General features: G+C 39.2%; 1 protein-coding gene across 36 annotated transcripts in view; it reads left to right on the top strand.

The window, feature by feature from the left end:
- Positions 1 to 24118, top strand: part of LOC309506206 (NACHT, LRR and PYD domains-containing protein 3-like) — a 231371-nt gene that overhangs the window by 159023 nt on the left and 48230 nt on the right. For 27 of the 36 annotated variants that reach the window (XM_082179880.1, XM_082179905.1, XM_082179873.1 and 24 more), the window contains one exon: positions 5966 to 6139. The exons of 4 other annotated variants lie outside the window; for them this stretch is intronic. In XM_082179880.1, coding sequence (XP_082036006.1) covers positions 5966 to 6139 — 174 coding nt within the window. Of the gene's footprint in view, positions 1 to 5965; positions 6140 to 9697; positions 9872 to 10442; positions 10617 to 12785; positions 13215 to 24118 lie in introns of those variants that run through there. 5 more of the 36 variants (XM_082179882.1, XM_082179889.1, XM_082179897.1 and 2 more) reach the window with 4 other exon arrangements.

The following is a 24118-nucleotide window of genomic DNA, read 5'->3' as shown; positions in this document are numbered from 1 at the left end:
ACATTTATGCGTGGTTTGTGAAAATACAAAAAAAAAATTCTCACTGAAATAAGGCCATGAAACCCATACTGATTATTTCTTCACAAGACTTTTGAAAATTGTATGACGTAGCCTAGAATATTTGCTCCAAAACTATGTGAAAATCACCCTGACTGCTCATTCAGATAAGACAATATATTGATTTAAAATTTTTACGACGTGTTTTGTGTGAGAAAGCTTTATGCGGGAGCTCATTAATATGTAAGCTTTTCACACCTGAGAAAGACAAAGACACTCCCCTAACTGCCCTATTAGGAGCGATCAGGCCCTGTCATTCAGAGCAACCTTGCACAAAGAATGAGGAGATTTAAAAAAGAATGGCTTTTAGATTGTTTGGATTTATTTACAACACAACATAATCCAAAAATACACAACAAATGACAAAAGAGCACATTGAAAACAATGATCCAAAGACAGAGACCTTTGTGCCATTCCTAAAAACATTGTACATACCTTTCATTTCCAAGGTGTTTGATTTTCACTTTACCATGTTCATGTACAGAGACTCATGTGAATGTTGAAGTCAGCAGGACTCAGTTGCATCTGGTCCCTGAAAGAAAAGAAAAAAAGTGAACATACTGGTATCAAGAGAAACTAGGCCTGCACGATTTTGGGAATACATTTGAGATTTTTCTGGTTAAAATTGCTTTTTAAAATTCACAGAATACACACACACACACACAAATGTTTCCAACAATATATAATATAATGAACACCATGTTTGTTGTGCCTTGGGGATATTTTGGGGATATTTAATTTAATTTTATCAATCAATAAATTCCTCTTGAAACAAACTTTGTTGTATTATTTTAATTTAATACTGTGAAGCTGCTTTGATACAATCTGTATTGTGAAAAGCGCTATACAAATAAACTTGACTTGACTTGACTTGTAGGCATAAGCTATGTGCAGTACTGCATAAAATAATTTTATTTTACAAAGCAACCTATAAATCTTCCAAAAGATTTCAGTAACAATGCTAGAGAAAAATATATTGATTATCTTATGTTACTTCAAATGTTTCCATTCGTTATGATGATATGAAATTAGATAATAGTAAAAACATAAAGCCTAATGTTTGGTGCATTTTTCCTTTCAAACGCACAGCGCGCTCCAAAATATGATAAATTCAAACCCACAGCGCGCTCCAAAATATGATACATTCAAACGCACAGCGCGCTCCAAAATATGATACATTCAAACGCACAGCGCACTCCAAAATATGATACATTCAAACGCACAGCACGCTCCAAAATATGATACATTCAAACGCCATCGCGCTCCAAAATATGATACATTCAAATGCACAGCACGCTCCAAAATATGATACATTCAAACCCACAGCGCGCTCCAAAATATGATACATTCAAACGCCATCGCGCTCCAAAATATTAAACATTATGGTTATACATATCTATGTTTGAGCAGATATCCACAAACAGTATTTAACAGTAAACACGGGTCTAAATAGTATAATATTCACCATATATCTAGCAACAGTTCAACTGCAATGTGTTTATGCAACAATACCATAAACTAATAAGTAAGAATTTCTTACCTTACATCTTTCTTGTCTTCAAATCGCATTCTTCTTCTTCTGATGTAAATCCAATGTAAGCTCACAGCGCGTCTTCCAAACTCGACGAAAAGCAGAGACTTGTGAAGTGTTTTGGTGTTTTGTGTTTGAGGTAACGAGGGCGTTCGCGTTCCATGTGGAGATTTGCATGTGAATCTCTTTTGCGCGAGTGGGCGTGGCCGAATTAAAAGTAATTAGCAAGCGTTTGAGATACTGGACATCCTGTTGGTTTTATACAAATTACTTAAACAGAGAATATTTGTTTTCAGTTTGAATCCGATCATTTAAAAGTACACACTTAAATGTGTATAAAGGTATATGGCTCATAAATGTGTGACAAGTATTCGGTGAGTTTTGTTTCAGTTTATAGACGTGCTCAAGAAAAAAAAGTTCACCGCGACGGAGAGGCAGAACACACACCCTGTTTATTTTCTTTATTTTACAAAAGCACAATGTTTTGATTTGATTGTAAGTGGACACATACAAAAGTAGAAATATCACAGATTCTTTTTTTATATTTCTTTTTCTGTATAACCATAAATGACGGAGTAATTTAAGTTTATTGTACTACAATGTGAAGAAAATCCAGCAAAACGCGGGGGCGCGTTTGCCGACCTCAGAGGGTTAAAACTAGATTAAAGTCGCATCTCTTCAGCCAGGCATTCATATAATCTTACAGTTCAAACTATAATCCGGCCTCTAGCTCATAAATGCCAGAGGAGAACTGGCCCCCGACTGAGCCTGGGTTCTCCCAAGGTTTTTTTTTTCTCCATTAGGTCACCTGATGGAGTTTTAGGACACCATTAGGTCACTTGATGGAGTTTTTCGGTTCCTTGCCACTGTTGCCTTTGGCTTGCTCAGTTGGGGATATTTTGGGGATATTTAATTTAATTTTATCAATCAATAAATTCCTCTTGAAACAAACTTTGTTGTATTATTTTAATTTAATACTGTGAAGCTGCTTTGATACAATCTGTATTGTGAAAAGCGCTATACAAATATACTTGACTTGACTTGACTTGACTTGACTATGCTAGGCGCATCCAAAAAAGTATCTGAAGCTCTAGCACTCTTACCATCCTCAATTAAAGTTTGGATGCGTGTCTCTAGTTCTGAAATCTTCTCCGTCAGCCTAATTGACTCCTTGCATTTATCACATATAAATCCTATATTGCCAACAGAGAAGGCTATGCTAAACATGTGACATGAAGTGCAGGTGACAATAACAGGACAAGACATTACTCACCGTGTTTGTTGAGTGATTCTTACTCACCTGAGCTTTTTATGAACTCAAAGGCGCGGGCGCGCGAGAGAAAAATAAATAAATAAAAATAGCTGAGCGCACGGGTGGCGCGTTAACAGGCTAGCGAATTACTAGCGTGGTAGTAATTCGTGGTAGTAAAAACACTAAGGTGTTTTCTGGGCCCTGGAGGTGTTCTGACATGCTCTGACATTTGTGCTTATATCTGTTACTTGTGACATTTTCATGGCTAAAATCTGATTACACTGTATTTAGCACAAACTCTGCTACAATAACATGTCAGCAGCATGTATGTAAAAGTTTTCAGTTTTGAGATAATGACGTTTATGCGTGGTTTGTGAAAAAACAAAAAATAATTGTCACTGAAATAAGGTCATGAAACCCATACTGATTATTTCTTCACAAGACTTTTGAAAATAGTATCATGTAGCCTAGAATATTTGCTCCAAAACTATGTGAAAATCACCCTGACTGCTCATTCAGATAAGACAATATATTGATTTAAAATTTGTAAGACATGTTTTGTGTGAGAAAGCTTTATGCGAGTAGGCGTGAACACATCATGAATATGTCTCACACCTGTGAAAGACAAAGACCCTCCCCTTATGGCCCTATCAGGCCCTATCATTATGAGGAGCCTTGCACAAAGAATGAAAAGATTTTAAAAAGAATAGCTTTTAGATTGTTTGGATTTATTTACAACATAACATAATCCAATAGATGAAATGACAAATGACAAAAAAGCACATTAGTAAACACACTGATCTAAAGATAGAGACTTGAACAGTCACACACATTTGTGCCATTCCTGAAACATAGTACATAACTGTCATTTCCAAGGTGTTTGATTTTTCATTTGACCATGTTCATGTACATGTACAGAGACTCATGTGAATGTTGAAGTCAGCAAGACTCATCAGTGGGGCATCTGGTCCCTGAAAAAAAAATAATAAATATATATATATATATATATATATATATATATATATATATATATATATATATATATATATATATATATATATATAACCTGTGACCATGCTGATATTAAGAGAAACTATAGAGCTGCATGATTTTGGGAATACATTTAAGATTTTTTCTGGTCAAAATGATGAAATTTACAATATATAAATATAAATATATATATGAACACCAAGTTTGTTGTGCCTTGTAGGCATATATGTGTAGGGCTGCATAAAATAATAACAATAGCCTAGATAGCAGGCAGCCTATAAATCGTTAAAAAGGAACACTTATGGATATAAAATATATGGATTACCATGTTACTTCAAACGTTTCCATTCGTTATGACATTATGAAATGAGATTGGAGTAAAAACATGAAGCCTAATGTTTGGTGCGTTTTGCTTTTCAAACGCACAGCGCAACTGACTCAAACTCACAGTGCGTGCAGAGACCATTTACTGAAGCGATCGAGCCGCTCCAAACTATGAAACATTATTGTTACCATATTATAAATATCTTTGAGCAGATATCCACAAACACAGTATTTAACAGTAAACACGGGTCTAAACATTATAATATATACACCATATTAGAGTAAACACTCATACTAGCCTACTTTTATATCATGCTGTGTTTTATTATCGAAAAAACATCCTTGTGTCGTACATACATTTAGCATTAGGCTTCATGTTTTTACTCCAATCTCATTTCATAACGTACATTTTAGTCTGGCACCAGTTTAACTAGTAGCTACAATGTAAAGTTTATGCACTAATAACATGCTACTATTATGAGTGTCTTACCTTAAAAATCGTTCTCATCTTCAAATCGCGTTCTTCTAATTCTTCTGAGGTAAATCCAAGGAAAACAGCACAGCACAACACAAACACAGTCTTCCAAACTCGATGAAAAGCAGAGAGGAGTAAGTTACTGAAGTTTCTGATTCTTTTTTTAAAGTAATGAGGGCGTTTACAGCTCTGCGTTCCTCCGCATGGATCATTTGCATGTCAATCGCTCGTGTGCACGTGGGTGTGGTCACATTAGAGTTAATTAGCTCGGACTGGAGAAACTGTGCATGTCGTTGCTTTCATACGGATTACTTAAACAGAGAATATTTGTTTTTGATATGATTTACATAATTTAAAAATGGAGACTTCAGGCTTTGTAAAGACATATGTTTCATGTCACAGTGACAAGCATTCGCTGAGTTATAGATAATTTTCTGTTGCGTTTCAGAATGAACTTCACATTGAGAGAGACGAGAGAACGCGCATCATGTTTATTTTCTTTATTTTACGAAAAACACAACATTTTGTTTTATTATTAGTGTACACAAATAAAAGAAGACAGTTTTGAATGATGTATAACACCTGCCTGTATGACAAAAATCGACGGAGTTGATTGCTCTGATAGGAAAAAAAGCTAGACTATCGCACCGGCGCGATAGCCGACCCCAGGGGGTTGATAGACAGAGGAATTGGAAGAAGATCGTGTGTGTGTTTGAATGGAGATCACAGTATTTCAAAGATTAATCGCACAGCTCTACTGTCTTATCTCTCTCTCAGCATATGAGTAGCATGAGGGCTTTTCAGTGCATTCAGTCTCACGTCGCGTCCCCGCGCCCACTTGAAAGGGATATTATGTCACTCATAGATAACGACACATTTCATCCTTTCTTGGAACAAAAGTGGCTAACTTCTGTCAATCTCATCTAAAAGCAAGGACAAAAATAAAGCAATTTAATTTGAATCAATATCGATTCTGGAATAAGAAAAATCTAACAAAAAAAATCATGATAGTTAGGTGAATTGATTTTTTCTCCCAGCCCTGACACACACACACATTCCTTAAAATGTTTACAAATACATTAAACATACTCACACCTTCAATCATACATACACACACATGTTGGGTTTCCATGTTTTAGCGGTACTTTCCATAGAAATAATGATTTTTATTGTGTACAAACTATATTCTGTCCCCTTATTCTAACTGATGTATTTTAACAAAGTGAACTAATGAGTATTTGTATATATTTGGTATTCACAGCATTATGTTATTTATTTTTTAAGTGTTATGTTTATCTTTGGATATAGGCTTAATGTGTGTCATTGTTCTCTACAGGTTGTGGGATTGTGGTGTCACAGATGAAGGTTGTGCTGCTCTGGCTTCAGCTCTGAGATCAAACCCCTCACACATGAGAATACTGAAACTGCATGATAATAAACTAGGAGACTCTGGAGTGAAGCTGCTCTCTGCTGTACTGGCGAATCCTCACTGTAAACTGGAGAAACTGTGGTAAGATCATCTCTACCATAAAGACTCGGAGTGAATAAGGTTTCATATGTAGATAGTGTATACAATATATCTTTGGTGTAAGCCCCATCCGGTGGTTCAGCGACAGATTCCTGCTTGAGCCGTCAGATCCTGCCGGCGGTAGAAGGCAGCGGTGAGGAGTCTCCCTGAAGAGGAACATTTACATCTTACTATATTATTATCCACCAAAAGAAAGTAAAACTAACAGTTAAATAAACCGGACGAACTACAAACCAGACAACAGATGCAGGATACAGTGAAGAGGGTTTTTAAAAGCAAAAATGTTTGGTGTAAATCAACTTGCCTTGTAATGCTTGTGCAAACAGACCCTCGCAAAAGTGTGAGCATTTCCTCAAAATGTGTGTGTGCAGCTGAAAAGAGGGAAGTGGTGTGTGTTTCACCTGAACCAGGACTGTCACCATATCAAATTTATCACTACATGATTATTAGGGGTCGACCGATTATCGGCCTGGCCAATTATCGGCGCCGATATTAAGCATTTTTATGGTTAGCGGTATCGGCCATTTTCAAAACCGATTTGCCGATAAAATAATTAAATTTTGAAATGCGCTATATTTGGCTCTGACACAGCCACCTCTGTCGGAACTCACCACTCTGTAGACTAGACCAATGTCCCCGCCCATCTGACTTGTTGGGAGTCACGAGTCCGGCCAATCAATGCGGAAAGCTGAAGGCACTGAAAGTTTTGCACTCTCACACCGAAAGCACTTGCTGACTGGAGCTGCTTCACTTATCACGCATCAGTTGTCTCTCAAAGTTAAGGCAGCAGCAGACTTTGCTGAAGTTGCAATAAATCACTACACTGATGTTGCAAAACACCTCAATATAATAGGGCCCTGTGATTTCCGCGATGCAGAAAACACGGACGGAATCGCGGAATCCAGTCATAAAAACGGAATTTCATGGAATTTGTCAACTTTTTGATGAATTAAAAAGCAGGTCAGTATAAATCAAATCGAATTTCAAACCATTAAAAGACTATTTAATTGAAATTAATCCTGCGTGTCTCTAAATGAATGACGCAGACGCGTGATTTCATTTACCACACACACACGCACACACATTGGAGCACGCGTGACGCTTGCACTGTTTTCAGCCTCAGCCGCATTATTATATGAGGACATGATTGCATAAACATCATCTCCAGAGCCGCTTCATTGGGAAAAGTTAAATCATACACTTATACAGACTGTACATGATGTATAAAATGACAAGTTATCACTTGTCGCCATCTAGTGGCGAAACAATGTAATTGATAAATGCGTTAAGCACCAAGTTTCTACCAAAAGCTGATTTACTCTATTTTGATTGGTACTGTAAACATCAGTGTTTATATTTTAACTTTAAACTTTTATGCCAGTACTTCTATGATAATTTGAATTATTGTATCACAGAAATAATGATACTATTATGAGGTTTAAAAGACCTTTTGTGAAGCTGTTTCATAACAACTCTCTCTGGGTCAGCGGCAGCACCAACACAGATTTGAATGTTGCGATATGATTTTGTCAAAGGTTTAATAGACAGAGGAATTGGAAGAAGATCATGTGTGTGTTTGAATGGAGATCACAGTATTTGAAAGATTAATCATGCAGCTCTACTGTCTTATCTCTCTCTCAGCATATGAGCAGCGCAAGGGCTTTTCAGTGCATTCAGTCTCACGTTGCTTTCCACTTGAAAGAGAGATTACAACACTCATAGATAACGACACATTTCATCCTCTGTTGAAACAAAAGTGGCTAACTTCTGTCAACCTCGTCTATAAGTAAGGACAAAAATAAACAATTTAATTTGAATCAGTATCGATTGTGGAATAAGAGAAATCTATTTTAAAATCGTAAATAAAATAAAAACACCATAGTTAGGTGAATTCGTTTTTTTTCTCCCAGCCCTAACACACACACACACACACACTTGTTCCTTAAAATGTTTACAAACACATTAAGCGCGCACACACACACACACACACACAAAAACGTTAGGTTTCCCTGTTTTATGGGGACTTTCCATAGAAATAATGATTTTTATACTGTACAAACTATATATTCTATCCCCTAATCATAACTGATGTATTTTAACAATGTGAACTAATGAGTATTTTATATATTTCATATTGACAGCATTATGTTGTTATTTTATTTTTTAAGTGTTATGTTTATCTTTGGATCAGTGTTAATTTCATTAACAACTTTTTTTCCCCTGACTAAGACAAGACGATGAGAGACATCACCCACGTCATTAAACGATAACTGTGACTATATCAACACATGCGATATCGTTGACGAAAAAAGACAAGACTGAAATGTGTTTAAATTTTTTTTAAACTTGACCAAAACCACTTGTTTGTGTCAAATAAAGGAGATGACAACACATTGACTGTTTTTACGAGCGTTCAGGCATACGGTTGAACGGTTTAATTTGAACCCTCAGTCAGAGCTTTTCTGTGAAAAGAACACGTTTTCTACCCGGTCTTTTCAAAAGTATCTGGCAATGATGCGCACACACGCTCTCTATCTACACTGCTGAAGAAGTGCAAATGATCTGAAAACACAGACAAGTAAGCTGGAGTTCAGCGATCTTCATTTGAGATTTTCTACTTAAATTAAAGTGTCATTCAGTCGGTCTGTGTTCTGCAACGAGCTGCTTGCGCTATCTGTGTGACTAAATCTGCGATCAAAATGCAGGCTGATATCCAGCAGTGTTTTTAATGTTGATCATATTATACAAGCAAGAATGCAATGTTTCCTGTATATCCACACAATTTCAAATGTGACATTGATTTTATACAACAGTTCAACAAACCGAAGGGTAACATTAAGTGATGTACTACATTTAAAACAGTATTGTCATAGGCTTATTGCTCTATTTTGCAACGAAAGCCATAGCAGAACTGCAGCACACAGCTGTGATTCGTGATCGAATCTGTGGCTTTGAACGAATCGTGAGATTCAATGACCTGTTCATAAACACAGCCACTTGCTTCATTACTGAATGAATTAATGACTCCATCACTCATTCATAAAGACAGTGACTTACCGCCACATACTGGCGATTTTAATTTAATATTTAAAAGTATCACTTCGATTTTACCATTATTATATATTTATTGAACATTATTTTTATTTAAATCATTATTTATTTTATAAAGGTACTTATAAAGGTAAAAACTGAACTGGAAAAATCGATTAAAGGGGGCAAATATTGTCCCTTAATGGAAAAAGGTGTGACTGCAGGGGTATGTAGAATTGAAAATTATACTTTTTTTTGTCTAAAGACTACATATAAATAGCTACCAAAATTGATGTCAGTAACTGCAGTTTGATTAAAAGTTGACAAAAATGCAATGACTTTTCGTCAACTAAAACTAGACTAAAATTATGAAAGACAAAATGACTAAAATGTGACTAAGAACAATAAGCATTTTCATCTGAAGATGAAGACTAAGACTAAATAAAAAATGGCTGCCAAAATGAACACTGCTTTGGATATAGGCTTAATGTGTGTCATTGTTCTCTACAGGTTGAGTTATTGTGGTGTCACAGATGAAGGTTGTGCTGCTCTGGCTTCAGCTCTGAGATCAAACCCCTCACACCTGAGAGAACTGAATCTGTATAAGAATAAACTAGGAGACTCAGGAGTGAATCTACTGAAGGATCTGAAGGATGATCCACATTATAAACTGGAGACACTGTTGTAAGAATAGTTAACATTTTCATTATATTTTCATTTAAAGTTCAAATGGCTGATTTATTCACTAGAAATAAAAGTAAATGTTCAAGTTCAGTAGCACCATGTGTTTGTGGAAATATTTTGTCTGAGATCATCAGATATTATGTCTTAAATTCAGCTTCAGTAGATCTCTGAACTTGTAATTTTATTTAGTTTAATTCTGCTTATTGTGTCTGATTGTAAAAATAATGTTATTTTAAGCTTTCCCCCTTTAACTATCTCTATGTGTGTGATAATCTGAGATGTTGGTTTGTTTGTTAATAACTGCTATTAAATTCATAGTGTAATGATCATTTCTGCTGGTTCTGTATCAGCTGTCCGTTGTGTGAAAGTGACCTTTCATGTCCTTTTAATTGTGTAAAATTCAGATAGAAGCTATATTATTGTCACAGTACAGAGAGACAGGTAAATATGAAACAGATGTTTTATTGATCAGAGGCACGGAGTGGAACAGCAGATGAAACTGAGTATGCAGTGGAGAATCAGAACAGGATGATGAACCTAGCTGAAAGATAATACTGATGTCTGTTGGCAGATGGCGGGACAGCATACGGCACACTGATGACTGGAGACAGAAGATGAACCTAGCTGAAAGATAATACTGATGTCTGTTGGCAGATGGCGGGACAGCATACGGCACACTGATGACTGGAGACAGAAGACAGGCGATTGGAGATTCGAAGAGGAAATTCAGATAAGTGATCCTCTGGTGAGTATAGGAGTCTGTACGTCAGGCAAGGATGAGACCAGACAACGAAGTGGAGAAGTGCTTCTTTATGGTGTATATAGATGTGCAGTTGCTGAGTGTAATTAGGTGATGGCTGATGGTGTGCAGGTGGGGAACATGAGGGATGCTGGGAAGTGAAGTGCAGTTGAGGTGACCATGACAGTACGCCCCCTCCTGGAAGGCCTCACGCCGTAATGAACAAGACAAAAGTGGGGGTTTGGGAGGAGGAGCAGGCGGATGGCTGGCAACAGGAGTGGGCGAAGGCCTAGAGAATGCAGGCAGATTACCAGAAGAGCTTGACAGAGGGGTGATAAGTCCAGAAGAAAGGATGATGACCCATGGTGGAACCAATGGAGGGAGGAGCCAAGGAGGCTGAAGGGCAGGAGGTTTTAGGGCGATGACGGACAGAGGTGAAACCGATGGTTGAGGATGACAGGGAGGAGACGGAAGTTCCACGGGCCATGGTGGAGCAGAGGGTTCAGAGGGACACAGAAGGGCGTGGTGGAGACAGAGGGACTGAGGACCAAGGAGGAGCTGAGGGAGTGAGGAGCCCAACAGAGCCAGGGGAACAAAGGGATGAAGCGAAGCCAGAGGAGTGCAGTTCAGAGGTGATGGAAAGTGGACGAGTTACCAAGGTGGATCCGGGGGGACGAGGGAGCCTGGTGGAACTGATGGGCCACGGTGGAGATGAAGGAGGTAGAAGCCAAGGGTGAGTTAGTGGACTGATGGGCCGATGTTGAATCTTGGACGCAGTGGCTGGAGTCAGATCCAGGGCATCCACAGTCCCATGATGGTGCCGAGGACTGGAAGCCCCTCAGCGAGCCCACCATTCCACTAGCATGTAGAGGGTGAGTGATGGGGCTGACAGGAGGCAGAGGAGATGAGGATGGTGGGTGAGGGAGGCCGGGAACAGACGCAGGAACAGACGCAGGAACAGACGCAGGTCTTGGCGGCGACCATCCTGGCAGAGGGCTCAGGCGGTGAGGCAGCAGCCATCTTGGTTGAGGGCTCAAGTGACGAGGCAGTGATCATCTTGGCTGAGGGCTCAAGTGGTGAGGCGCCGGCCATCTTGGCCGGAGACGAGGGTTCAGGTGTGGCGGTGGCCATCTTGGCCAGAGACGAGGGCTCAGGCGTGCCGTGAACAGTCTCTGGTTGGGCAGGCCTGACATGAAGAGGCTTAGTCTGGGCAGGCCTGTCGTGAGGAAGCTCTAAAGGGGTGGTCTCGGCGGGACGAGACTCCGGACGGGCGGTCTCGGCAGGACGAGACTCTGGACGCGTGGTGACGGATGGTGACTGTGGTTGAGTGGTGGTGGTGTCTTCATCTGCACTGCCAACAATGAACAAGGACCCAACTATCCAGAGCACAAAGTTGATGTAACTTTCAAGCATCCATACGGGGTCTCCTCGCAGCATCACAAAGCGGATCTTATCAGCCAGCCTGCACCAAAATCCCTCCATAAGGGTGAGGTCACTGCAAGTGGCTCGATGACTGAAGGTGACGAACTCCATGACATATTCCTCCAGGCTTCTGCCATTTTGGAAAATAAAAACTGTTGTAGTCTCCATGGGGCTCTGCATGTTGTCTGGTCTTCTGTCACGGTACAGAGAGAGGCAGACAGGTAAATATGAAACGGATGTTTTATTGAACAGAGGCTGGTGAGATGAAAGATGAAACTGGTGAGTATGCTGTGGAGAATCAGAACAGGATGATGAACTTAGCTGGAAGATAATACTGATGTCTGTTGGCAGATGGCTGGACAGGATACGACAGACTGATGACTTGAGACAGAAGACGGGCGATCAGCGATTCAAAGAGGAAGTTCAGGTAAGTGATCTTTTGGTGAGTATAGGAATCTGTACGTCAGGTAAGGACAAGACCAGACAATGAAGTGGAGAAGTGCCTCTTTATAGTGTGTGTAAATGATGTGCAGGTGCTGAGTGTAATTAGGTGATGGCTGATGGTGTGTAGGTGGGGAACATGAGGGATGCTGGGAAGTGAAGTGCAGTTGAGGTGACAGGGCTGGTGGCCGTGACAATCATTATGTTTGAGAATGAATTAATATAGCTTATCTAGTTAGTTTTCTTATGAAAAAATGTGACAGACGTAATATCTCATACTGCAAATGTGACTGTTTGTGTGTTTTATTTTAGGTATCAGAAAACAGTCTTCTGAGGATCATCTGATGGTGAATAAGGATCTACTACAGAGACACACAGTCAACAGAATCAACAGAGACTGAAGATACAGTGACTTCACTGTTATAAATCAAGTTATTTCACAGCAGCAAATTACAGTTTCTCATTCATTTATTAACCATTTTATTTGTATAAACACATAGTGTAAGCTCAAAAAGGTTAGAGTTTTGTTACAGAGTAAATATAGAGCCTGAATGTGTTTGTGTTGAACCAGCAGAGGGAGACAAAGACTATTGAAAGATTCATTTTTAATAATTATGAGGGGGAAAAAACTGTTCTAGCTCACTTTTGGAAAACAATCAATGGAAGCTTGAGTGTATACATCACGTTTTTAATGATAGTTGTTTTACATTTGTATTAATGTATTAAAGGGGTCATATGATGCGTTTTCGTGTTTTCCTTCTTCTTTAGTGTGTTATGTAGCTGTTTGTGCATGTAAAAGATCTGCAAACTTACAAAGCTCAAAGTGTCCTGCAAAATGATTTATTCTTATCTAATGCCCGGTACACACTGAAGATTTTGGGCTGTTCCAGACGAAAGATGAGCATCTTGATCCAACATCGCCACCACAATAAATTAATATACCCTTATGTTTTTTTCTAAAAAAAAAATTCTTTTATTTTCCTATATGCTCTTGATACATATTGTATTCATGGGTTTCATCAGGTCCCTTTCCACAGGTGTATTAATCAAGCACAATGCAGTCTGCATTCATAATCTAGGTGCTTGATTTTATACACCTGTGGAAAGGGACCTGATGAAACCCATGAATAGAAAGTCTTGTGACTTGATTGACTGACAAAATCTTAATGATTTACACCTGTGGCTTGTTATTAATTAAGCCCAATCTCTGTGTTTGGATATAAGGCCTTGTCCACATGCACACGGGTATTTTTATAACCGTGACTTTTTTTTTTTTAACGTGGTTCGGCCGGTCGTCCACACGGAAACGCAGTATCAGGTCACTGAAACCGACATTTTTTGAAAACTCCTGTCAGGATGAGGATTTTCAGAAACGGCGGTTGCAGTGTTGTCGTGTAGACAGTAAAAGCGGGGTTTTTGCTTCTGATTCAGGCTTCTGATTGGCCAACGTGGCTTTACGATTAGGGTTATATCGCCGTCTGCTGGTGTGGCATGCTCTTGACAGCGCTTTCATTTAGACAGAGATTTCTTTTAAACCGAGCATGTGTGAACGGGATTTTTTTTTTTAAACGCAGGAGGAAAAACTCCGGTTATTAAAATACCGTGTCCTTGTGGACTAGGCCTAAGAAGCCACCTCTATTTGATCCAGACATGTCCTGTGAGAAATCGAGTTGTTGACAATAAGTTCCTTTTGCTTGTTTGTTTGATTTCTAGTTTGACATTTTGAATAGGCTTACACTGAATTCTAGTTTAGTTTCTTTGATCCTGCATTTTTATTTAATTTGTTAAAGCTGATTTCAGATGTATGATTTAAAACATTCTAATGTGTTTGTATTACATTAATTGTTTCTATTTTGTTTATGGTTTTATTAGTAGTGGTGGGCAGATCGAGGCTTCGTGAAACAATGAAACAGTTGAAGCAAATGTGCCATTGTGTCGAGGCTTCGAAACAATCCGACACCCTGACACCTAGTGGTCACTTGCAGGTGTTGATCTGAAACAACCTTGACAACGAGCCATTCAATTTTTTTATTTTTTTATTATTGTATTTTTCTAATATGTGAAGCTTGTAAACTGTAGGCTCCTCACTGTGCATAATGTTATTTTGGTCATGAAAAATGAATATTAATAAAAGAAATCAAGCCACAATGTCTCACTTTTTTTATGGATTTTTATTCAAAAATCTTAATTTCTCTGCTGTGGAAGGACTTGGCCTACTTCTTTTTTTACAGATAATTTCTCCAGCCTTTGAAAAAAATCCTCTCACAAGGGACACTTGTTGCTGGCATGCAAAGGTATTTTTTAGCTAGGACATACAAATGAGGAAAGATTACTTCTAATACCAATCCTAAGTTAAAGGACCCCTATTATGGATTTTTGAAAATGACCTTTCATGTAGTGTGTAACGATAGCTCTAAGTGAATGAAAACATCCTGCAAAGTTTAAATCTGAAAGTGCACCGCATATAAAATTATTGTCTTTCAAAAGTAAGTGTCGACTCTGAGTCAATTAAATGAATTGTTTTTCAAACGAGTCATAAGCCGTTTCGTTGTGACGTCAAGATGAAACATTAGCATATTGCGCGCGCAGACACCAGGGAAAACTTGAACCTCAAACCGGCAGCTGATTCCTGTGGATACTGAATAGCATCATGTCGAGAAGACGCTGCGCTCTACAATGTGAAGGTAAAGGCAGTTTTTTTTTTCACTGCCCAAGGACGAGCATGTGATGAATCAGTAGTTAAAATTAATCTTTCCCACGATACCACGGCAGTATAATCCTAAACTTTTGCTGTGTTCCCTTTATTTTACTGACGACCGCTTCTCAAATCTCGGAGTTCAATGCAGGATTCGCAAACCGCTTGCTCTTGAAAGGTGGTGTTAAAAATACTTACGTTTGAGTTTTATATTGTTTAGATCTCCTGCCTAACTGTTTAACTCACATTATTACTGTCTTACTGAAATACTTCTGCCAATCAGTTTTGGGCCACTGTTACCTAAAACTGTGTCTATTAATGCAGATCGTCTGTCGTTCTCACTACTTTGAGGAAAGATTAAGCATGGAGCAAGATTTGTTTTACCAACGTTTATGTTACATCAGTCATTCACGCTAGAGCTCGGCTAATGTATACATTGCATGCACTGTTATTGATACAGTTTCCACGAGTTCACCGCAATATATTAGAAAAATACTCTGTAAATAACGTTAAATTAGTAACTTACAAGTAAAACAGCACTTGTTCATGCTGATGGTGAGGAATTACAGTTGCAACATCTCATAATGTACCTCAAACTGAGTAGTGTATCACTGAGAAACGTCCTGCTCGAGTCGTCCTTGTGATGGAGGTTCGGGTTAAATAACTAGTTCTTCCAGTGTTTCATCATCGGTTCTTCGGTTTCATCACTCTCGGGATTGATATGGTAAAATAAACGTCATTGTTCGTTACTGTCTTTAGTTTACGTGTAGGAAGCCTCAGGACAGCTGACGTTGTTATGGCAATGGGCGTTTTTGTTTTCTGTACACGGTAAACCAATCACAACAGACTGAGCTGTCTGGCCAACCAGAGCAGAGTAGCTCGCAGAAAGGAGGGATTTAGAGAGACTGATTCATTTGACGAGTCGTTTGAGAATCACTGAAAATGTGGTGATGTGCAAATGTATATTATGAGGAAATTAAACAGTTTTTTTTACCTTTGATGCATGTAAACCTGTTGTAGGAGACTCCAGAACAACATTAGAAAACTTTAAAATAGCATAATAGGGGCACTTTAAGGGATTATGAGTTCTGGGCAAAAACGCATCGTTGAGGTATTTTTTAACTTCCACTATGGCATCAGCTGTAGCATTGTGTATCATCTGGGTTTCACGGATACGATTATCAAAAAGTTCCCATGAACTGTCCTGTGTTTCTACTGATGTTGATGTTGATGATGATGATGGGCCTGATGTTGACATTTGTGGCTCTGAATGAAAATGAAAACAGCAATTAGTAACAAATCCTAAACTGACGGCATATATGAAGTATAAATTACATGAATCAGATTACATAACATAACATAGACTGACATAGCAGGCCTAGGTACAGGGGGAATGCTACCATCCTCTGCACCCTGCAAAATGGCAGGATGAGTGCTCCTCAAATGGCGCATCATGGATGATGTATTGTTGCAGTAGGCTAGCTGCTGATCACAATACATACATCTCACTTTATTTGGGGTTTCCAAATGGAAATGCTCCCACACCACAGATGTACGGCATCTCTTCTGTGGAGCCTCCATTTTTATCTATCTATCTATCTATCTATTAATCTATCAGTCTATATAAATTTATATCTGTGCATCTATTAATGTGTCACTATATGTATACTCTGTCTGTCTCTAGCCTATCAGTCAATGTGTAAATTTAAATGTAAGCCTAAATATAACTAAACAAATCACACTATAAATGTCACTATATCACCAAAAATCCGCTATCTAAAAATCAAACTCCTCTCACAAAAACCCACGAGGTTCAGATGCGTTGACTTCACTTTTATACAGATGTGCGATTGTGTGGTCTGTTCCCGACCCTGTCAATCAAGCGCTGATTCGGCGGATCAAGCCACCTGTCGAAACACTTGTGAAACACTCCGAATCTTCATTTAGCCGTAGTCACGTGACATGGGTGTTTTGAATCACGCTTCGGATCAGTGTTTCGAAACATCTGCGCTTCGGGATCTCGAAAAGCTTCGGAACGTCAGTTTCGCGTCAGCCATCCCTATTTATTAGAAACCAACAATTACCACAGGGTTGGCTGGCCAATAGAGGGCGCTAGGGAGAAATGCCCCATGGAGGCAGGTCTGTGGAGCAGCTTAGCCAATTGCTGATTTAAGAAATGAATGTTTGACATAAACTGTAGCCAATGAGCGAGCTCAGATCTAGTCGGCTATGGGCGATTATTTTATCACCCGAAAGTCATGATGAGTCGTAGGGTGCCATTTTTACTGAATGACAATGGGGAACGAAATTACTCCCACAAGACCCAACCCTAACTCGCTAAAATCTCTCCTCCAAGATCCATTTGAGAGGAGAACTTTGGCAAATAAACTCCTTGTGAAAGAGCTGGGCCCAGATCAGCCTGACATATCTATCAGACAGCAGGCTAGCGATAAAGGGAAGCAGTGTGTGCGAGGCTTTTCTCGTAGCTGGTAACATTATACTAGAAAGGTCTGGCTAGCTAGATGTGGTCATGTGAATGCATTATATTGCTTTCTGTGCTTACTTTTTAAAACAACGGGACAGATCCAGCATGGACTGTTAACGGAGTGAGGGATGTGAAGCACCTGTCTGAGAAAGTAACGAAACACGAGAACACCAAGGTACACATGGATAATTCCGTTAAGATAGCTATACTGGGAAGAGTTAGCATTGCTACGCAGCTTGACGAAGGCCACAGGGTTGCGATGAGGAAACACAATGAGGAGGTGGATAAAAACCGGCACATCTTATCCAAAATAATCGACTGTGTGAAGTTTTCTGGGGCTTTTGAGCTGGCCTTGCGTGGGCATGACAAGACTGACACCTTGAACAATCCCGGCATTTTCAGGGAACTGGTGGACTTTGTTGCCTCACTCGACAGCGTGCTGGAGGAGCACCTTAACACAGCCACCGTTTTTTAAAGGTATGTCAAAGACCATACAAAACGAGCTGTTAGACTGCATGCTGTCAGTGCTGAAGGATTACATTCTGGAGGAAGTGAAGCGTGCAGATTTCATCGCCATACAAGACGATGAGACGACTGACATTTCCACCCACTACCAGCTTGTGCTACGTTACATCGACGGCAACAACAACATCCAAGAGCGTTTTTTCGAGTTCATTACGATCCAGAATGCCACCACAGACACCATCGATACAGCGCTTCTCGAGAGGCTAAGCATCATACTCCCAGATGGACAAAAAGCCAAACTTATCGGCCAAGCTTATGACGGAGCTAATGTAATGAGGGAGCCACCGGCGGAGTGCAGCGCAAGGTAATCGATGTCCACGAAAATGCTCACTACGTCCACAGATATGCGCAACAGCTGAATCTCATCATGCAGCAGGCAACGTCACATATACCCAAAATCAGCACTTTTTCCCCCAATCTTGCAGGATTTTCTGCTTTCTTCTCCAGGTCACCCAAGTGAACCACCGTGCTTGACCAAGTGGTTGCCCATAGACTTCCCAGAGCCTCTACAACACGCTGGAACTTCCACAGTCGTGCTGTGAACATACAGTAGGTTACGAGCAAAGGGATGACCTCTGAAAGTGATTTCAGACCACCAGAGCCAATGGAAACTTTGATCCCCTAACTGTCAGAGAGGCTGGGGGCTTTGTGAGGATGCTTGAAGACGAGGCTTTCTGTTTTTTTTTTTCTGCCACTGTTTCACAAGATCATGCTCCATGTGGACATGCTGTTCAACCAGCTGCAGAAAAGGAACATCGACCCTGTCTTCATTAAAGCACTTGTCCAGAGGTTCGCAGACAGCATGCAAACGATCAGGTAAATAACTATATGTACTGTTGGCTGATAAAGATTTTGTTGTTAGAAATGTGATTTGCTTATTTCCAGCTGTGTCTAAATGTGCCTAGTCATCCAAGTGGATGATTATCATAGAGCCCATTACAATTATATATTTTTTTTAGTATTTTAAAAGCAAAGAGACCATTAGATTTGGATAACAATGCAGGTAAAATAGTTATCAAACACAATTTCTAACAACAGGCTTATTCAGGTGTCCACCAGGTCAATTTCTAAAAGAGGCCTAGTTGTTATTAAAGATTAACTTTATTGTCATTTAGACTATAATTTGCACAGGAAAAATGCACATCAGAATGCATCCAACTCATAAATGTAATAGAACAATGATATAAATTGAATTATGTACCTCACAGTTTACTAGCTGCTAGTCCTTATGTGTGTATATGAGTCAGTGGATGTGCACGTGTGGGAGTTAAGAAGTCTGAGCAACTTCAACTTTATTTTTGGAGCAGGGCCTCTATTCCCTCTCTGTGTGGGGACGGTATATCGGACCAGCAGCAGCCTATAAAGCGACGACCAGGAGAACAACTGAGGCTGGCTTCAGAGGGAACTGTGTGAGATGTAACTGTCAGTGTTTCCTTTACAAAGTTTTTTTTTAGGCCTGTGGTGGTATGTAGCCATGTAATAAAAAATAAAAAAAACCTGAAGAATGGCATATTTGAATTGCCATATCTGACTGGTCGATTGATGGAGCAGGTGGTCTGCAATTTATATTTGCATCCATGTTCTTGTTAGCTCAGTAGATTCCAGGTTTATGGCAAAATAATAGCAGTTTTAATTGGAAAGAAATTCAGTGCGTAAGGAATCCTCACATGTGACAGAAAATATGTGGTTTATATACATAGTTCCCACAGGCCAATTAATGTCACGTGACCTCCCCGGAGACGCCATCTTTGAGGGCATAAGCTGCTGTGTTTACAAAGTTTTACAAGCAATTTTCGAATATTTCTTTCTGTTTATAATGTTACGAAAATCATGAAGAGACAAAGTGACAGAGATTATAAAGAGACTTTATTTAAGTCACAGATCTTTTACAGTGCAGATCTTTTTACAGAAGCAATGCTCTGTTTGTGAACATTGTTTTGGCCCACCATATAACTATTATTATCTATTTGCGTTGCCCACGAGAGCCTCGGACGTGACGACACCGATCCCCCTCGTAATAAAGTAATCTAAATAATGAAACTCTCAAGTTACCAGCATACACAAGATAGTACTGAGTAAATTACGCCTGTCAACAACACATTATAAGATACGCAGCGGAAATAAAGTGCTCTGAGCAAATTCTTGCGTGTTTTGAGGGAGTTTCTTTCCTGTTTATCCTCGCCAGCCGTTGTTGTTCTGACAAAAGCTTAGTCTTCTCACATTTATGAAGTCTAATGACGGGTAGGGCTGTCACTTTTTATTCTATATTCGAATATACATTCGAACATGAGGTGAAATATCCGTAATCGAACTATAAATAAACTATCCGGGTTTTAAAGTGGCGTGTAATAGCGCATGCGGTTTGGAGCACAGTAGATTCCGGGAGATTTGAACTAATTTGCGTGCATCAGGAAGCCGCAATCAATATGCGGGAGATTCCCGAAACTGGTAGATCTATAGATAAACTCCTCTTTCAGGCATTAGGCCGACCAGGTTGACACTTCAGCGTGAGAAATCGGGGGTATGGCGTGTGAAACCAATCCAACAGAACGGCCAGCCTGAGCGGACATGCAATTACGACCCGAACTCATCTAAAAAGTAGTGTTGAGAAATATTTTGGGTTCTACACCGAAGATGGTAAAGTAACCGTTATAAGGTGTGTGTGTGTGTGTGTGTGTGTGTGTGTGTGTGTGTGTGTGTGTGTACGCGCGCCAGGCACGTCTGTAAGCATTCTCCACCGCGGGTAACATCGCAAATAAAAAAAGGGCTGATTTAAATTTAACTGAACCTCCGGCACGATTTGAACATCCATTAACCCAGCAGGAGATGACCATTTTCACTTTTTATCACGAACTTAACTAATACTAATACTAATACTTAACTAAACTTAACTAATGTTCTGCCCATAGACTGAAGTTCTGCCCACAGCATGCCCACAGAAATGGCGCCGGGTCGGTAAATGCCCGTATGTTGTGACATCATGTAGGAACTATGTATATGAAGAGTTCAGATGCAAAAGCCTCTAAATGTCATCTGAAATTTTCTTATAGAATGATCATTTTTATCAAGCTCGTATATTTAAATTCAATAATTTCACTTAAAAGGCAATGAAGATTACCTATTAATTGTCATTTAAGTGAAATTACTGAACTTAAATACACAAGCTTGATAAAAATTATCATTCTATAAGAAAATTTCAGATGGCATTTAGAGGCTTTTGCATCTGAACTCTTCATATTGAAATTAAACCTTGTTTTGTAATGAAAACCAATAGGGAGTAAGTGAGGAGAAGTAAACTTACTGTAAAGTGCAATTAGGAATAATGGTGTTAAAACATTTAGTAATCATACTTGACTTACTTCACTTTCATTAAAATAGCTTTATTGCAAATTTAAGCTGATGAATCTTTTACAGGTATGTGAGACCATCCTGACCCATGCCAAGGAGCGGTTCTCCTTCACCCAGCACCTCATCAGTGCAACACTGCTGCACGGAGAGCTGTTCCCACAACACAGTGTGAAACAGCCTGAGACAAAAAGGCATCAGACATAAATGAATCTTTTAATCTGGCTGTTTCATCCGATGCATAATTGTACGAGACTTGACCCTGATGTTGTTTTTCCTGAGACCTGAAGCTTTTCAGTCTGAGGCATGACACCTTTTCCTCATATGAGTGAGGTCTGAGAATGTTCTAAAATGTTCACCGTAGTTCCAGTAAAGGTGCAGTAGTCGCGACTCTCTGCAGCTGATCTCAGGTCAGATCAATTCTGTGTTAGGAACTTTGGGTTCACTGACCCACAAACAGCCTCCACCCACTCTGACCACACACACACACACTCACACACACACACACACACACACACACACACACACACACACACACACACACACACACTTTCACACAATCTCATCCAGAAAACACTCCCTCCTCCACCCTCAAGATCACCAGTTTAATCTGCGCGTCCTCCATCTTCTTCACAGACTTCATCTCTTCATTCTACCGCTGCTAATACACCGATTCCACACATTTCAAAATGGTCTGTCAACAGCCAACGTCAAGTCCTCTCCAGCTCTGGAGTCCATTTCTCCCGCAGATCATCAAGAGCTCAACTCTACGATCTCTTCATTAGTTTTAACAATTCCAGCATTATAACAAACTCTTAAGCATCTCATAAAAGCAAGACTCATCCCTCATCCCTCATCCACTTCTGTTTCTCTCCCGGCCCGGCCTGAACGTACACATTCTCAGCGTGCTATTCCTCGTACTTCCTAATCCACCTGTTTTTCCACCTGACCAACAACAGCCGCCGTGAAGGAAAGTTCTGCTTTCTTCTCCCTTCTGGTCCACAATTTTCTTCTAACATTCTTCTCGGTATAGAAAGGTATTAGGATTTCCCTACTCTTTTTTGCCCTTCTTCACGTTTAACAGCAACTATTTCAGAATGTGTGATTCTTCAAACTCTGAGGCTTTACCTGCACGACTGCACTGAAGAAACGCGTGTTGCCCAGATTACTGAGAGCCCTGACAGACACGACACCAGCGCTTCATGTGGAGCTGATTTCAGGCTTTTGGGATGTTGTCCTGTTTTTATGTCTTTCTTTCAACCTTTCCGCTTCAATGGCCACAATGGCCTATCGGTTTTATAAATAAAATATAATGGGTGTGGGCCTCTTTTTATATAATATAAATTTGTGTAATGTAAATATTAAAATGAAAAATGTAATATGTCAGATCTCTTCATTTGACTGGTCTCATGAATCTCATTAACATATTATCTTTCCTTATTCATCACATCATGTGCTTTCATTGTTGTTGTCTGCTTACAGGAACAGATGAAAAGGTCTATAAATTAAGTGTCATTATTGTTACTGGTGTCGTTGTTGTTAGGCCATATACTGACACAGCAAATGATGCAATTAAAGTTAGACAAATCAAAAACTTTTTGCAGGCTAACTAATATCCCAATCGCTGCTCAAGAAAGGAGCGCGATTATATAAAGAGAAGATGTGAACATTTGAAGGGTGATGCTGTGTTAAATTGGTCTCATCATAAAAAGGTAATACAACTGTGACATTTATTTACTAAAATAACATGATTACATTAGATGGAAAGCAGCATAATGGGTAATGGGTAAGAACAATTTATACATATACATTGCAAAACACACAAGACTTTCATTAACATGTAACTAATTCTATATGTGACAGGTTTAGAATTATTAATATTTGACTTGCCTTATTAGTAGTTTTCCATTTGTAATGGTTCTGTAGATTTTAAATGAGAAGACACGAACCCCGGCTTGAAATTGAGCACACATGTGTGGCTCAATCATGGAGGTGCGTCATGTTTTAGTGGTGTGATAAAAAGCCTGTCTAAAGCCTTATTCCTCTCTAGCGAGATTCCTATTCGTCGGTCTCAACGTGACGTCTCCGTTCTCTCCTTCAGGGAACGAGGGTTACCATGTAACTGAGACGTTTTTCATGTTGTGAAAGGAGAAAATATGATACATTAATGGATAACAAACATCAAGACAGTAAGTACTTTCATGAAATATTTCAGTGCACTGGGACACATGGATCATACATGTATTTGCTTTCAAGGTGAAGTGAATGAGTGAAATTAAATATGACTTGGCTTTTAGATTATTAAATTATATATTTAACATAGACTTAACATTCTCTGAGAGTGTCTATTATTTGATATCTGCCTGTTTAATGTTGTGATTTTGAGAAAACAAAACATCCACAATAAAATATGAATAAAAAAAGAATAATGGACATAAAATTAGTAATACGGACATAAGCCATTTACACGTTACTGTGAGTGTGTTGTAGACAGTGGATCTAAAAAAAAACTGGAAAAAAATAAAATAAAAATATATGGTAAAAAAAATATGAACAAACAAATAAAAAGAGCAAGGAAATAAATCATTTTAACAA

The sequence above is a fragment of the Leuciscus leuciscus genome (assembly GCF_965113295.1).
Source record: "Leuciscus leuciscus genome assembly, chromosome: 9".
Lineage (NCBI taxonomy): Eukaryota > Metazoa > Chordata > Actinopteri > Cypriniformes > Leuciscidae > Leuciscus > Leuciscus leuciscus.
This window is presented reverse-complemented; position numbering and strand designations above follow the sequence as displayed.